Below are 17,586 nucleotides of genomic sequence, written 5' to 3' on the forward strand. Positions count from 1 at the left end.
TCTCTTCTGTGTAGTCTCTCATTTCTTCTTAAATGAGAGTAGGTTTATCAAATGAGGAGAGGAGACATACCTCATTGAGAGGATTTTGCAAATACGGTATTGAGGGATGAGTGATGGATCTTACTTTCTCCTATTTTTATGTTTCACCTGTCAGCATTGAAAAATAAATTTGGTTTACAGTAGCTGCTAGTCCGCTGAAAGTCCTGATTGCTATTATTACAATACTCAAGCAACTTTACTTTAAAGTCACAAAAAATTGTGTTGGTAAGAGTTGTCTAAATAGAAACACAGTGTTATCTTCGCTACTGGAAACACTTCTGCTGAAGAGTAATCCTGTTGCTGGCAACAGATTAGTTAATACGCTAATTAGTTAATACACTAATAGTTAATTCATATTTGCAGGACCAGGGTATTCAAATTAAATGGTTCAAGTCAGTGTCTTTAAATCAGTTATTCAGACTGCTCTGGAGTGATGGGCTAGCAAATGTTAAGCTGCCCACTGGTCTGAAGAGCTTGACTGTTATCCTTTACCTTGTAGGTTAGGTGACAGAAACAGAAACAAATGAAGTAATTTTTCAAAACTTACTGTGAATGCAATTTGATTCTAACATCACAACAATTTGTTGTGTGAACTTGGACACATCTGAGACTGGTATTCAGGTCTCTCTACTTGTGACACTGATTTCAAATGATTGTTATTTCTGCTTATGAGTACTTCCTGTTTTTTTCCTGGATAGATATATATACTGGGCTGTGCTACTTTGAAAAAGAAATTGAAGCACTTGAGGCAGAAGGTAAAATGTGTATTCCTGTAGTGCTTTTGCTAGATATGCAGCACTTCATATAGTTTCTTCCGTTTCTAAAGCACATAGAAATGTCAAGAGCTCCTCTCAGCAAACCTGTGAGGTGGGTTAAATGAGTGTTGTCCCCGTTTTACAGTCGTAGAGAGACTAACCACCCATGACGTTAGTGCTGAAGGAAGGCTTAGGTCTTGGAGGATGATGCTTCTAGCTGTGTGAGAAGTCTCCTAAAACATAGTTTGTTAATGTGTTAAGCATTGCAAGTCCAAACACAGCAGGTGAATGCAGTAACCAGACATACTTGACTTTAATTTATCAGCGCAATGATGGTTATTAAAATTCATGTTCAACTGAGATCATTGGCTAGGACACCAGGGCATAATCTTACTTCTACTTTGAAAGATTTAGGAGGATTTAAATTCAAACTGGAGAGAAGCAAAAATAACAAGTGCTTAAAGTATACTGTAAAATCCTGAGTGTGTACTTGTCTTTAGAGGCAAGATTTTAGTCTGCTCTAGTTCTTATTTTATTTTCAAATTCCAAGGCGGCCCACCATAGGTGTGAAGGTTTGTCATTCAGCCATAACACTTTTTTTATCTCCAACAAATTGTATTTCTTGATGTTACAAGTACCGAAGTGGATGCAGTTTGTACAAACTAAATATTGTGTTGACTGGAGAACAAGTGAGAGTAAGCTTATCTTTAATAGAGCCATTCTGAAAATGAGCAAGCTTTTTCCAGCCTTCCAGGAGGAAGGAGTGGTAGGGGCACACATCTGATTCGGAGGAGAGGTGCTTTGAGGTAAGAAAGGGATTGTGAAGTAGTTTCACGGAGTAAGAAAAATCTCTGGACTTGGTGTTTGCAGATGCTCTGTCTGGTCCTGTTGCTTAGATGTGATTTTAATTTCTAAGCATCTCCTTTTTTTGGAGGGAGGGGAACACTTGAATCCACTTGAATGAGGGAGTATCTTTGAACTATAAATAAATGTCATGCCAGACAGTGTTTTGGAGTTTGTTGCATACTTTTTCCTTGCTATATAAGTTATGCTATATATGTTTTGTGCTTCTAGAACAATTTCATGTCTTACCTTTTCTTCCATCCAATAAAGCATGAAAACTGTAAATAGGGGGGAGATTATATTTGTCTGTTGATTTGAGACACAATTTAGGACTGTGTGTAAGTATAATAACCTGTTACCCTAGTGTTAAGGCTGCACCTCTTCAGGAATTTTCTGTCATCTCTTCATGTTGTCCAGTGTCTGGTCTGACCATGTTGAGGATGGTAACTGGAAACACTCATAGCCTCACTACTGCTGTTTTGACACCATTTGCTTTTTATGTAGTGTCTAAAGCATTAATGACCATTAGTCTTTGCTATTGTGCCCACCACAGAGGCTGTGCTTATCCAAGTGCATTTTTGTGGAAATTAAACAAAAATACCTATATATACTGAACTGAAATGTAAAATGGTGGAAAACATAAAAATAGTGGTTTTATTAAAAAAGTGTTCTTGAAGCAGTTAATATCAGAGCATTAAACAAGAACTAATCTGGGGACTAAACCTTCACTTAAAAAAATCTGCATTGTTTAAAGTGCTCCAGAATTTAGACTTAGGTTAGCTAGGTCCCAGTGTAAAAGGAGGTCTCTCTTTATGTCTATTCTCTCCTAGCCCCGAATACACATGCCAAAAGATGGATTTCAACTTATATCTTCTGGATACCAAGCATGGCTAAAGCAGGTTGGACTGTATTATTGTTATTCATCTCATGTGAGGGACTGTGTTAGACACCTGTGCTTGTCTCATTAGTGAAGTACATAAATGAGGGTGTAATGAAGTTACAGTGCCATGTTAGCTGATACCCCTCATAGCCATCACTGTTTTGTGTTTATGCATGCTGTGTTTGTATAACATTTTCTCACCAGTCTGATGAATGTGCACTTCCTGTAAATAAAAGTTCAAAATGCAGTCACCTGGAAGCGAAGAGGGTCAGAGTCTGAAAACAGATCTACAGCAACAGCTTGAATTACAGAATTAAAATGGGCCTTCAAACACAAAGCTGCATGGTGGTGGTGCTGGTAATAATGGGGAGGCCACTGGGTTAAAACTCAAGAGAATTGCATCTAGCATCTAATTCAGATCTGCCTGGGTGAATCAAGTATGGACACTTACTCACATCACATAACAATTGTGCAGTTTGACACAGTCTGACACTGTGGGGAGTCCCCACTCGGAAGTGGTCTGGTGCTATATTACTCTGGCTATTATTAAAGGCCAGGCTTTAGATGTCTCAGCAGTCTGCCTCTAGCAATTGCTGTCAGCTTTTCACTTTTGTGAGTGAAAAATCCCACTTCAGAAAAAATAGCTTAATTTACAAATGGCCTGTACAGATCTCTTCTCTGATGAACATAGATGATGAATCCCATGTCCTTGAGAATACATGGCTTAAAGTTGCTGTTTCTGTAGAAAGCCAGAATGTGTTGTTATGGCAACAAAAACTGGAAATATGAAAACAGCACAGATAACCTGCATCCTGTTGTCATGGCAACTGCAGTTGTGAAATGACAAAACGTGGTGGTGAAGGGATCTTCAAGGTGGTACTGTGAGCCCAACATAAACAAAGAGCCAAGTCACTTGAGCAGAGTGTGAGAATAAAAAGCTGCATCAGCAAATCCCCTTAAAATATGAGAGTTTCATTGAAGGTGCTAACAGGATGGTTTTGATGGTCTCCAGTCTTATGTCAGTATCTTAGAAGCAGTATGTAGTAACTTGCTTGTGCAAGCTGCTTACTGCTGTCAACTTACTGACTTCTGTGAAACTGAGCAGAGCTTTGACACCTATTAGAAGATGAGCATCAAATCTTTTATTTGCAAACCATTTCTTTGAATGAGTGACGTGCTGCAAGGGTGAAGTGTGCTTTGGAGCTTCTCTCCAAGAGACTGTTTCTCTCTCCTCAAGTCCACTCTAGTGAAGGTCAGCTGGGACACTGAAGCTTATGTTTTCTTGATTTAAACTTTGCTGAGCCGGAGGCAAGGTGTCTCAGAGGAATCTCAACTCTGCAATTATTGTCTCACAGAGCTCAAGTTTGTTGACCTATGGGGCATGGCATCAGTTTCTGTTTCTTATGTGGGTTGGGAGAACAATAGGAAGAGGATTGTGTGGCTGTTCTGTTTTCCTTTTACTTCTGAGGCAAACAAAGCAGCCTTTTATTAGCAATACCATGATGCACGTGGGATATATGCTTTTTGAACTCTGAAAAATACCAAGGGGGTAAAAAACTTAAAATGCACAGTAAAATTTCCAAGGAGGCTTTACACTAGGCAACCTCAAATAATGGAAGAACTTGCACTTTTTGAAAAAGATATTTTTGTAAGCATGCTTTCCCTTTGATTTTTAGTTTATTATATTAGTTCTAATGTCTATCTCAGTCTTCTTACTCCTTGATCCAAGGAAAAGTTTTAAACTTGTGCTTGTCATCAGCACATACTGTCGTGGAAATATCTTTGCTATTCCAATTTTGTGCTGTGATTTCACCACAGGAAGTGTAAGGGTAAGGCAGTTGATAGAAAGGCTGGGAAGACCTTTCATGAGAAGGAGAGAGGTTAAATTTTTTTGAGGTGAGTTTGGTTTGGTATAGGATATCTATCAAAGGTACTACCTGTAGGATTCCTTAAAACTATGTATTGAAAAGAAAGCCGCTTTTGATGTGTGTAAAAGCATAATTACATATGCATCCAGATGGAATGGGGGCTGTGTGTCAGGTTTCTTCTCCTGTTGTCTGTATTTTTAACGGGATCCTAACTTAATGATTTTTTTTCCTCAGCATGGCTGAGTATTGATCTGGTGCCTGACTTACACAGAATGTGAGAAGTATCCCAGTAACACATTGTATTAATGTGGACTAAAAGCAGTTTATATTACAGATGAGGTGGAGGAAGATGGAGTTCTGCAAGACTGGACACATACTATAAATATCCATAAAACTGACAATTTTATCTAAAACCAGTGCTGGCTGCATTTGCGTATTTTCAGCCTTCTTAAACTGGAGATAATAGTTGAACACTACCTGAGCATGGGTTGCCCACACTGATGTCATTACCCTCTGCCCTTTAATGGCAGGTTTTATATTTAATGTTGCTGTGCTGTAATGGAGAGTTGTATTGTGTTCTTATGTGGGCTAGAGGAAATACAATACCAATGGCCAGAAATGCATGTTGCTTTAAGACTGGCATTTTAAGTAACCTGCATTGTTCTCTTTACTCTAGCTCTTTCCTGTTTAGCTGTTTGTCTTTTTGTAGAAAATACGGTTGTTTTATTCAGCCTTGATCTTCATTTAAGCTTTTACAGACTTGCTAGCAGTCTGTAACATCCCATCACCTAGGTGCTAGCCCTTTGGAGACAAGCCACAATTGACTTCTGAAGGGAGAAAGGGAGGGAATGTTTGTGTATAAATACAGTCAATAGACATGGCATTTTAATTCCTGTATTATATGGACACTTTCTATAATTTAAGCCAAACTATGAAACTGGGCAAGTTAAGCTAATTAGGTAAAACACTTACAAAACCTTATTTTGATTACATAAACGGAAGTAAAAGTATCATTTTTAGGTGGCTTCTGAAACATGGTAATTCAGAGTTAAAGCTAATGCCTCCCTTTTTCTGAGCAAGTATGCATCACGTAGGATATGTAATGTAATGCACTCATCTGAGCCTTTCTGCCTCCCACTGTCTTTTTGTAGTAGGATTTTTAAAGCCAAGTTATAAACCTGTAAATGTGTTTTATGCTGGAAATTCTTGGTGATACCTTAACTAGATTGGTACCAGCAAAGGCCAGTATAATCAAAATAAGGCACTTCCAGTTATTAATGGTCTGCACTTCAGTCAAGTCAGCTGGAAAAGAGGGTGTAAAAACCAGGACTGTGGTGAAACCAGGATTCTTCTGCTAGAATTGAATTTTGCTGAGAGAAAAATGAAATTATTCTGGATATATTTTGGTTTTGTAATTTTGTCACTTAGCATCCTTTTCTTAAGTTCTAAAGCATCTATTTTCAGTGAATGCATATGCTTTTTAAAATTCAGATACTAACTCCTTGGGTGGAAAGTTGAAATAAGATTTCTTTCTGCAGTTCCTTTATTAATACTTGGCACTCATATAGTACATTATGTCCTCACAGTGCTATGCAGGCATATCACTTATCCTTGAAACACTTTTGTGTGGTAGGTGCATAACAATAATTCTGAGAGATTTTATGGAATTAAATAAAGCTAGACATGAGGGAAAAATCTAATGAAACTTCAGTTTCATTTCTCCACCAATGTAGGTTTTTCCCTGCAGTTTGTGTCATGAAAATAGAGAGAAGTTCTAGAAATGTTCTAAGATGAAGAAGTTTCAGCACATTCCTTAGTATGCTGTGTTACTCTGCCCAAACTCACGAGGAATGGTTTGTGATTGATCAGGCTTTAGACACAGAATTATCGAATCATTAAGTTTGGAAGATATTTCTAAGATCATCAGACATAATGGAGCTTAGTAGCAACTGTGTTTTCTTGCTTACCAAAGAGCCAAGTGCACTTGGTCTTGTAACATCTCCATTTTAAACCTTCACATAGTTTCATGCTTTAGACCTTGGTGAGACAGCTCTTATTAAGTGTGGTGTTGTTTAAAGAAGCACACACAAGTCTCTACAAGTCTCACACAAGTCTCTTTTACTCCTTAAAGAAGGGTATGGCACCTAAATCTTAAAGCTCTGCAGCTGCACTGGTTTAGACTTATCAGCTTCATGCATTAAAGAGCTATAATTATGAAAACACTAGTATTGTTGAGTTCAGATGTGATCCATACAAGTTCCCTCAAGCACTTGGCAAATGAGGATCTTGTACACCTTATAGATGGAAGTTGGCCCCTTGCTGGGGCATGTAATTTCTGTTAACTTGAAATCACAGAGGTTGAACTCCAGTAACCACTCTTGGTGAAAACATTTCTTCACAAACATTTACCTAAAAGCTGTGATTTTATCCTCCAGATCCTACTCAGGTAAGTTATTGTATGGATAATCTGAATACGTAAATCCTTTTCCATGTATCTTATATTTGATATTTAAAAATAGGTAGTGAACTGGAATATCTTGGAAAAAGTTACTGTTAGCTAGGGAGTTACCAGAAGATTAGAGAAGAGTTTGCATAATACGTATGTTAAGGAAAATTTACTGAGCAATTACACGCAAAGTGGGTGGCTGAAGGAAAAAGAACCCTTCACAGCAGTTGGAGTTCTGCATGCACAGCAAAGCTGGCAGAATGTAGTAACAGCCTGAGGGTGAAGGGGAAAACTGCTGCACTGAAGTCAGTGATCTGTACCAGGGTAAGAAGTCCAGTATTACCTACGTTTGGAATCTAGGAAGAGTGTTATAATTGAATCTGGTAGCGTGTTTCAGCCTCTGATTTGTGAGACCTATTGTTTGGAAGTCAGACCCTGGTTGTGCCAGAAAAATACGCTCAGCTTTCCCAAAGTGAAATGTTGGTTTGCTTGATTTGCAGTTCATGAAAAATAGTCCAAGGGTCTTTAATGAGATAGCTGAGCTTTGTTATGACCAAGCAGAAGCACAAACCACTTTGAATTGTACCCGTACATGCTTGTGGAAATGTGACCAAGGTGTCTGAACATAATAAAAGGTGAGGAATTGTGCAAAGCACTGGTTGTGACAGGAACTGCATCTGGCCCTTCATGATTCTGGTGCAATATGTGCAGTTAGAACTGTTGGTGGGCTGGTTGAGTCCTGTGAGATCTTTCTCATGGTCACACTCCAAGGATTACTACAGTTGCCTCTTTATTTTTATAAATTAATTTTCTTACTGTGGAAAGACTTTAAAGAAAAACTGCCAGTGACCAAGTCAGAATTACCTAGTTATAAGTGGGGAAAATTGGTCTGGGATGCAAGGAGATGCACATTTTAACTGTATGGCTTTTGACTGTTGTTTTTTTGTCTTAATTAAGACTTACAGCTTTTAATGTTTTTCTTATTTTCAAATGAAAACAGGCAAAAAACTTTCTCCAAAAGTTATGAAAGTATTAATTTGCTCTGAGACATGCTAGTCTCTTTGGTAAGTTTATAATTGGGCAGAATTTTTTTTTAAATGCATATTCTTGTCTCTCAGGTATATAACTACTTCATAACTGGTAAATCTGTATTCATATGTTAGGGTTTTTAAAGGCATATTATTTACACAATTCACTTGAATGGCTCCTTTGAAAGCTGTGTGGCTCTCTCATGTAATTATGTATTTAGTATGCCTTGCATCCATTTTTGGGATAGGGGAAAAGGAAAAAAAACTAAGTCCCACAAAATCTACTAAAATAAATAATAAAAGAATATTCTTATTCTGTTTTGGCAGCTTTTTTAGAAGTTGTATTATATACTTTTTTTTTTTTTTTTCAGATAAGTAGAGTTACCAAAGCTAAAAAATGAAATATGTATGGCAGGTTTTTTAATTGTGAAAGTATACAAGATGCACTGGGAGTATTTTTTTTTAATACTTACATATATTTATTCAGAAAACATCTCTCAGAACAGTAGAGGGAAAAATAAGAGATACCTTTTCATTTTTATGTGAGAGGTCAAAAGAATGAAAAGTAGACCAGGGAAAGGATCCAAAATGATTTTTTATCCAGAAGTAAATTTCTGGAATTGTTACTAAGTTTCATGAGACCAACGTTTGTAATGTAAATAGCAGCTGCCTTATCTGTTTCATGCAATGTGTTGCATTCTGTGGTGACAGGAATAGTGCAGACTGAACACAATGTGAAAGTGATGTATGTTATATTTTTGGCATTGGCTCAGTTAAGTATGTGGCCCAAAAAAGTGTAAGAGGAACTGAGTGAGATTGAAAGGTATTGAGGTTTGTTCTCCCATTTTTTGTGGTGTATGATAAAAATAATTCTGAATATTAGGAATCCCAGTAAGATCTGAGCATGTGTTTGATAAAGGATTAAAATTCCTTAGGCACATTTCCTGAGAATTAGGTTTTATAGAGCATGCAGGAAACAGTAGTGTGAAAGATACTTTCAGGGAGAATTGTTCTTGTCAGCCGTCCCATATTTGCTTTCTGAAGTGGTGATCTCTCTTCTCATATCAAGCTCACATCTGGTTTATATACTTCAAATACCCTTCAGAGCATCCCATATGTTTTATCTGCTCCAGTTTGGGTGGTAGAATTTCTAGGACCTCTTTTCCCCTCATGTCTTGGTTTAGAGTTCACCTGCATAAGGTGCTGAATGCTGTACTAGGAGGGAAACAATTCTGAGCTAGGAAAGGGCTGCAATAGATGTGCTTAGGATCTGAAATTTATCTTATGTACAGTACACCAAACATCACCTTGGGGAGAAAATTTGTTTTCCTCTTTGGCTTTGTCACAAACTTGTGAAGACGTACAAAAATATATTAGGCTGCCTGTAAATCAAAGGTGTTTTAAGTGCACAGGTTATCATAAAGTTCAGTGCAGGGTTCATACAGGGGTAGTAGGTAATACCTCACTATTTTAAAATGTGCCACAATTAGAAACAGTAATTCTGTACTACTGTCTAATTAATTTCTCTGAACTGACTATAAAGAAAATATCCTTCAACTATAGTTTGTTTTTCTTTTGGTCACTCTTGTTTTATAGTGAGCTCAGTATAGTCAGTTTATGCTTTCATACCTGTGCACTGTAGTTGTGAACTGCTGTATAGTAGTGCAAGAACTTTTTTTTTCCCCGTGTAGAGCCACTTAGTTTTACAGGACAAGGTGATATATTTCTGACCTGTAACACAATTTACTAAAACTGTATTAGTTACCCCTAGTATATTGTATTTGCTGAAGGACTAGAAGAGAACAAATTTGATAAGAAAAACCCAGTCTGAAATGGTAATGTATAATCTTGTAATGCAGTAACAAATAAAGTAAATAACCAATTTTTAGCACTGGCAAAAATTTAGCTATTGAGTGTGTATTGAAATTTGTCTTTAGGACATTAGATAATTGGAAGAGAGGGTAGACTATTAGAGGCAGAATATCTGATGGAGTCAAAAAATGTTCTTGCAATATAATTACAAGAATAATTGAATAGGTTAAAATACATCTTCCCTTCAGCTCATGGTTACTGTCCACTCAGCTCAGGCGGAGGCTGTGAATGCTTCTAGCCTATTTTAATTCAAAGTAAGGCAAACCCATTTTAATCACTAGTGGAGCAGCTGGAACCAGCCTCTGTCACAAGGAGGATGCTGGTCTTGTTTGAAACTGTGCTCCCTGTATTTATTTAGTGGGAAAATACATTTCAGAGTTCAGGGAGTGGGATTTTAAAATCAATTGGAAAAAGAAATTGGGTTTTTCATCAAATAATTCCCTATTTTATGCCACTCAGTGTGTATTAAAGATGCTTAGCTTTTCTAAATAAAAAGCTTTGCGTCTCTGGGTCTGAAAGTTGTGCAGACATCCGAAGTATTAATGCAGTTGGGAGTTAGGAAAGTAAAGAGATTGCTGCATCCTGGCCCAGTACTTAGCAAGCAGTACCAGCATTCCCATTTGGCTCTAGTCCAAGCACTGTGCCTCTGTATCTTTGTTTTGATGAATCGATGTAGATTGACTTGAGTTCAGGAGAGGATTTTTTTCAGTCAGCTTTCAAGTCATGAACATGGAGGCAAGTCGCTTGTTTGTGGAGCTGACAGTACAAAAGTGAGTGTTTGACACGTGGCTTGCTCAGTGCATGGGGATAGAGGCTGTTGAGATTTTTCAGAGATCAAGCTCTAAATGAAGTTGTTCTGGTGGGTCACTCATCTGATTTACACACAAGCTGTTTCTATTGAAGCACCTGGGGCCTTTTGTTCAGGCTTGTGAGTAAGCCTCTTTCAGTCACCAACAGTAATTTAGAGTCTTTGCTTCCTTCAATAGGTAAAAGGCAAGTACGGGAATGACATTTCCTTCCACACTGTGCTACTTCACACTTATGTTTTTAAGTACTGTATCACTAATGTAGATTTTGTTGTATACTGGAACAGATTCAGAAATCATCTAAGGTACTGGTTGTTTTTTACTTTGTACTTCCTAACTCTGGAACAATAATAAGTGGCAGGAGCGCATGGGTGAGAAATGATATCCTCTATTGGACAGAGAGCTCTGCACAATAGCCCTTCAATGTTTTTCTTTGTTATTGTGGCAATTTTAGAGGAAGACATTTCATTGCCCTGTAAGTTCCCTGGCACAATAGAGTGCCCTACCTGCAGATTGTAATGACTGTGACTTGAGCTGTAATCTCAACATAAACCTTGAGTCAACTAGAGCTTGCTTTTCCACTGACAGAGTGCTCCTCATTTTTCCTGCCTCTGTACCATTCCATGCTTCAGTCAGTTACAATATTTAAAGTAACTTCTTTTTTTATATTGTCAGTCAGTTTTAATGGCAATCAGTTCTTTGAGTTCATTATCACAGTACGAAAACTTGAGGCAGCCCAAGGGATGGGAAAGCTTGAGAATATGGAATAAATGATAGCTGCAAGTCTTGGATAACTCTGTATGGAAAAAGAAAATCATCTCATATTTATTTTGTATTATGTTATGAATCCTGGAATGGATAACAGTAAGCAGCTGATCCTCACCTAGTGAATTTGCTCTGCATCATCAGAGGCACCATGTAGTAAATCTCCTGTTACTGGGACATTCTTGGAGAATAATAAGCAACTTTGATTTAAATAAATAAAATTGATGAAATGCTTAACTATGCATATCCATTTCATGTATGAATTTAAAAAAAAAAAAGTTATTGTCACAACAGCTTTCAGTAGCTGTAGTGATACATATTACATTGCAAAGAAAAGATTGCTGGCATTTGGAAGGTTTTTTATATGTGGAAGTGTTTGGGAGGTTAAAATGGTGGAAAAGGAAGTATGGCTCACTTTTGTAGCTTGTTACAATACTATGGGTGTAATTTTTTTGGCTTCAGGAGGGGCATTACATAAAATTAGCAAGTTCATGTGATATGTATTACTCTGATGTACTCAAATTCTTGAGTTTCAGTGTCTTTGTAAAGGGAAGAGTTGTTTGGTTGTTTTTTTTTTAAATGAAAATGCAGTGAGGAATGTATTTTAAGGTATCATAAACTTCTATTGAGAACGTTTCTATAGGTTATATTCCCCAGCAGTCTTTAAATACTATTTCTGGAACAGCAGTGTAAATTGCAACAAAGTACAGCAAAGAATGTGGTGACAGACAAGGTTAATCTCTGTGTCTGTCTGCACAGGACCAGATTATGGATGTTGGTGATCACCTTCCTGCTCATTCAAAGATGGGTTATGTTGCTCTTACTTCTCATTTAGTGCAAGATTGCGCAAGGTTTTCTAGCCCTCTCAAGAGCAGGAAGAAACTGAGGCTCAGAAGGCAGCTGTCATTTCATACCCATTCCAGCTGCCCTTTCCACTCAAATTTCCTCCCATCCCCTCCCCTTCTATTAAAAAAAAAAAAAAAAAAGCGGGGCCAGGATTGAAAAAAGAAGACTATGTGAGGGTTTAAAATCTCTAGCAGCTAATCTATCACATCCTTCAGTTTTCATGGCTGTCTGCCAATTCAAAATACACTTGTTTTTTTCCTGCCTTGCCAGTAATTAGACAAATGCAGTAGTGCTTATGGCATCAAAAATTCTGTGTCTGGTAAAAGTAGTTGCTATCATAATGCATCCCTAAATTTAATAGTAGTAGTGTAAAATGAATAAACAGCTCTCTATTTCAAGGGCTAATGGCTTTAAGTATCAAAATGGCTAGTATTTTCCTTGATTGGCTGCTTTGGCTCCTTTTTTGTATTTCAGTTTGTAGGAACTGAATCAATTTATTATAAAAATTGTATTTCATTTAACAAACAACAAGGCAAGCAGAAACTCTTATAAAGTGTCACAAACTTCCTGTTCACCTTGGATCATAAGTTTTTCCTTTTATCCCATTTACAGACATAACACAAACCTTTTCTTTCCTTGCAAGTATTACACTTAAAGTTGTCATTTACTTTTCTGGTTTCCTTGCAAAATTGCTTGCCTTGTGTTCTGCCTGGAGGATTGCTGTGGATAGAGAAGAGGTCTGAAAAATTGGAAAGAAATGTTTTATTACTGGGAAAACTCAACACGTTGTGGAATATTAATCAAAATTTACTTTCTTGATCCATAGTGCATTTTTTTTTTTGTTACTATGACATCTGTAAAGCTTCTCTCAAGGAAAAGATACTTCAGCAGTTAGTGCTCTCTTAAAGGGCAGTTGTGTTGATGCCATTTGGCTAAGCCTTAAAAGTTCCTGTAATCTGTGCCATCCTGTCTCATACAGTCCCATCTCATAGTTGTCCTTTCTCTGCAGTGCTCTATGCCCAGATCTCTGTGGCTGGGCTGCTCCAGCCTGGCGGACAGCATGCCCTCGCTGCGATGCCTGTATAACCCAGGGACTGGCGCACTCCCAGCTTTCCAGGTACTTTCTGTCTCTCCCCACTCCTTTTCTCTCCATCTGTGTGTGTGAGCATCTCCTTTACTTGCCTGCTTGACCTCTATTTATTCTGGTTCATACTCTGTGCCTCTCCTCTGTCATTCTGATCTCTGGTATTTTAACCCATCTTGTGTAGATTCAGGGCAGCTGGGGCATTTCCATTTACCTTGATAAAATTATTTTATCTAAGTTGGCTTGATACCATCATCTTTTTCATTGGTTTTAAATTGTGTCAAAAAGATACCACTTAATTATATCTGGCAAACATCATCCATCACACAGTCTCCAATCTGGCTATTCTGGCTATTTGCGATGGCCCTCCTATCTAAATTTTCTGTGTGCCACTTAAAGGACTGAGAGGGTGAGTTCATTGCCATGATGATAATTGATGCCAGAAATTCTTTACTTCAGCTTTGTTAGCAGGAATCTGGACATTTTGACTACAGAAAATTATTGTCCAAGTAAGCTGTCAGTCAAAAGGCAAATAAAGGAAACCTTTTTTTCCCTTTGATCTCTGAATTTGTTAGATTGAGGCTTTTCTCTGTCACAGTCAGCCTTCTGCCAAACCAGTTTGTTCAGACCCTTTGGGTGACCAGTGAACTTAAAAAATGCAGACATTCTCCCATGTGTAGAGAGTAAGACAAGTGCTGGGTGATCATCAAGAAACCTAGACAAGCAAGCATTTTTGATGACATGTGGACATAACAGCAGGGACTGGGCTCTGGAGATGTTATAGTCACATTGGAAACTCTGAGGTATTTTATGAACTGCAGTGACTGAGGGACTTTAGGAGTATCTCTGCAGAGAGCATGTTTGTTTGAGCTTATTGTAGCATGAACATTTACTTCAAGGTTTATGCTGCTAGATTATGCTACTGCTGGCCTAACCTGTGGCAGAGAGTTTTATTGACCAGCATCTTTCAAAACCAAATAAAAATAGGCCAGAATATTTCTGAAATTTTCACTTGTTTTGGGGTAAGTTCATTATGCGCCTCTAAAGGAAAGCATGCGAAGATTATTTTAAGTCTTACTTCTTGCTCCCAGAGTTAGGATAGTGCTGTGGAAATAATCCTCGTAGTCCCAGAGGAGGCTTAAGTGTCTTGCATCGTTTTGGTGCAACTCTTTTTGCTGACACAGCAGTAGCACTGATGGACTCTGGAAGGTGTCCTGCCAGGCCTCCTTTGCTGAACCAAGCTTTTAGTGGAGCTTTCTGTGGGGGAGGGGGAAACATGACTTTTTATTAGTCTAAGAGGACTCTAGAGACAACAGGCAGAGTTTAGACTCCTAATCCTGATTTGCATAATTTGACTAAATCATATGGGCCTAATTTCTGAGCTTTTGGCTGTTGAATGAATCTCAAATCTCTTTCAGCTTAGCAGTATATGGAAAGTAATTTATAAACTTAAACTGAGACTTCTTCCTTTCTACTTGGATTATTTTTGATTACTTAAAATAGGCATATATTACAAAGGGTAAGAGAAATTAATTTATTTAAGCTTAAGATGTCCTTACTAATGGTAGATATGAACAATTACTTTTCTGCTAATGCAGTGCATTGATGTTTGGGGACAAATGAGTCAGCTGCAAAACCATTCATTGCGTTGGGATACTGGTAGGACTGACATTTGCATTTCTGCAGATTTTGGGAGACGTTTCCATGTGCATTTAGTGACTATGGGAATTGGGGAAGTATATCCTACTTGCCATCCAAAATGGTAAACTGGTACTCTTCACTGAGCTCTGACTGCTGTGTTGAGGAATACATTTACTGCCAGTCGAGAGAGAAACCACATTGCCAGCAACACCTTCTGCAGCACTGAGTCATCCACATTGCAGTCCATTTTCTTCAATGGGCTCTGATTGATCCTCATTAGCTTGCATGGTTTGAAGAAAACTCCCCTCTGAGGCATGGCTTCTGCATTTTCCAGTGCAGAAGGGAGTGATTTGGAGCCTTCTTGAAGCAGTGATGTTGCAGTATTTCATCATTCCTTAATGTTTTTTTTTTTTTTTGTATCAAATCTTCAGGAAAGCATTAAAGACTTTCTTGTAGCCCAGTGAATTTGCTCATATTAAGTTACTTTCCTTTTTCCGTAGCAAGCTTGAAGTAACAGGAGAAGCATATCAATGTTCTTTGCTTGTGGCAAAAGAGAAGATGCCATCTGGAAGGCTACTTAGTCACTGCTGAATTTGTCTAGTTATTTACATGCCTGCCTTCAGATGCTCAGAGAGAAATGTGGAAAGATGCTCTTTTTGAATAGCTCAGTTAAAGTCTTGCTGACTCCTCATGGGAAGCATTGGCAGGTAGTTGATTTAGAGATGATTCTGTTAATATCTCAGGTAACTTCATTTTTCCTCTTTGTGTTTTTATTATTTGAGACAGGTGAAAACAGGATCTTCTGTTTCCTCAACCCTGTTTTTCGGCAATCATCCTGCAGTGGGAAAGGCTTTAATGCTAAACCCATGTATCAGGGAATAAGGAGTTAGAAAGCTGTTCTTTTTTACATCTCTTTTATATCTCAAAGCTTTGCAACTGATAGTTTACTGTGTAACTGAATTTCATAGCAATCATGGTGGAAGATGGCAGCAAATTGGAACATGAACTCCTATAAGGCATTGTGGGAAGTGGTCGAGTCAAAGAGGGTATTTTAACAAGAGAAAAAGGCCAGCTATTCAATTTTCAGTGTCTTGGATGCCAGATTTTACGGTACCGTTAGTCTGCAAAGCAACTGAAAATTAGGTTGCATGTAGATTCTCCTAATAATAAAAATTAAATTATGCAGAATATACTCTTTTTTTCTTAGAAAATTGTGCTTTGGAAGTTTCCAGATGTACCAACAGGTGTCTGTTTTCATGACATTTTCCATGTGAAGATAATTACTTTCCCTGTTAAAATATTTTTCCTTGCATGCTCACCAGGCTCTATTTATGTTGCTTTTCATAGCTGGAGGACTTTGAAAATTCAAATTTACAATTACATCCATCAAGTATGCCAAGGGAATGCTTGTATTAATCCTTCCAGTTTTGCAGAAGACCAAAGTATTTCCTTGAATTCATTTCTTTAGGCTGTTGTATAAATGAGGAGGCTTGAAGAGGAATTTGAAAGTCTTGCCAAAGACTTTATGTATCACCATAATCTCAGAGAGCAGTCCGCCTCTTCCTTTTTACCTAATTCACAGCCAACACAAATACCAGCTCCTGTTTAGACTGTAAACTTCTTGGATCAAGAGTCATTCTTTTGCTACCTTTGTATGGAGCCTAGACACAGGTGGAAAAGAAGAGAGTTGTCTTGTCAGCTTTATTTTGCCAAATCTGAAACTTTTATTTCTGTAACAGGCTCTATTAATCAAAGAGGAGGATTAACTTCTGTGGTGGAGGTAGCAGCATCTTGTTGAATACAGAAGTGTCTCTATAGAATGTCAGAAATTTGCATTTTGTTTTACTTGAAGATCTTGGCCATAAAGAACTACACCTCAGGGTTTGTCAGGTGAAGGGGACGAGCTTCTGCTTGGTTTTGCACAAGTGAGCATGTGTGTGAGACTTCCTCGGTCTGGGCTAAAAGCTCTGTCCTGGGGAGGAGGGTATGGGAATAGTGGACGAGGCAAATTGAAGCAAAAGGGAGTGTACTTGAGGCTGTGCAGTATGGATGTGACCTCTATGGACTGAGATTACTTTTGCAGAAAGGTGAAAATGCAAAAAATGTTAAAGGTATACAGTGGTGGAAGTCTGTTGTCCTTGTGAGACAGACATGAACTTATTCTTCAAATTACTTGTACATTATTTTTTCCTAATGTTTATATTTTTTGTGTTATAAAGCAGAATATTTGTCAAAGAAGCATTGTCAGTGTATTGGTGGAAACAGTTGTGTCTCTAAATTTCCTTCAGCCTGTTCACACACTTTTGTTTTAGAAGTTGATGTTTTATTGCTGGAAATACAGTGTAAATGTGAGTAGTAGTACATCATTTCTGGTTATACAGGAGGTTAGAGCTTGAGTCTTGGGGTGGGCAAACTGCATGCTCAGAAATGTGTTTGTGAGAAATACATTTGAAGGAAATTGGCTTTGGAGGCAGTGTTTGCTGGTGTGCATAGTTCTGTCTCTAACTGGGAAAGATATGGGGTGTCCAGTCATAGACTCCATCAGCATGGAGACACTAAGCCTGCTTTGTATTCACCCCTCTCGCTCTGCCACTGGCTGTCTGAAGCTTGCCCAGGGGCTGTTTACAGTGCACCTCTAAAGCAGAATCCTAATTTTGGTGACTAATAGCCAGAGCATGTGGCTCCGGCACCCCCCTGGCTGGCAGCAGGCTCT

General features: G+C 38.1%; 1 protein-coding gene across 4 annotated transcripts in view; it reads left to right on the forward strand.

Annotated features, from left to right (window-relative positions):
• BTRC (beta-transducin repeat containing E3 ubiquitin protein ligase) overlaps positions 1 to 17,586 on the forward strand; it is a 114,063-nt gene that overhangs the window by 14,208 nt on the left and 82,269 nt on the right. The window contains exons 2-3 of one of the 4 annotated variants that reach the window (XM_053949556.1): positions 2,468 to 2,536; positions 13,158 to 13,265. The exons of 1 other annotated variant lie outside the window; for it this stretch is intronic. In XM_053949556.1, the coding sequence (XP_053805531.1) occupies positions 2,468 to 2,536; positions 13,158 to 13,265 (177 nt within the window). The remainder of the gene's footprint in view (positions 1 to 2,467; positions 2,537 to 13,157; positions 13,266 to 17,586) is intronic. 2 more of the 4 variants (XM_053949558.1, XM_053949557.1) reach the window with 2 other exon arrangements.

The sequence above is a fragment of the Vidua chalybeata genome, chromosome 8, assembly GCF_026979565.1.
Source record: "Vidua chalybeata isolate OUT-0048 chromosome 8, bVidCha1 merged haplotype, whole genome shotgun sequence".
Classification (NCBI taxonomy): domain Eukaryota; kingdom Metazoa; phylum Chordata; class Aves; order Passeriformes; family Viduidae; genus Vidua; species Vidua chalybeata.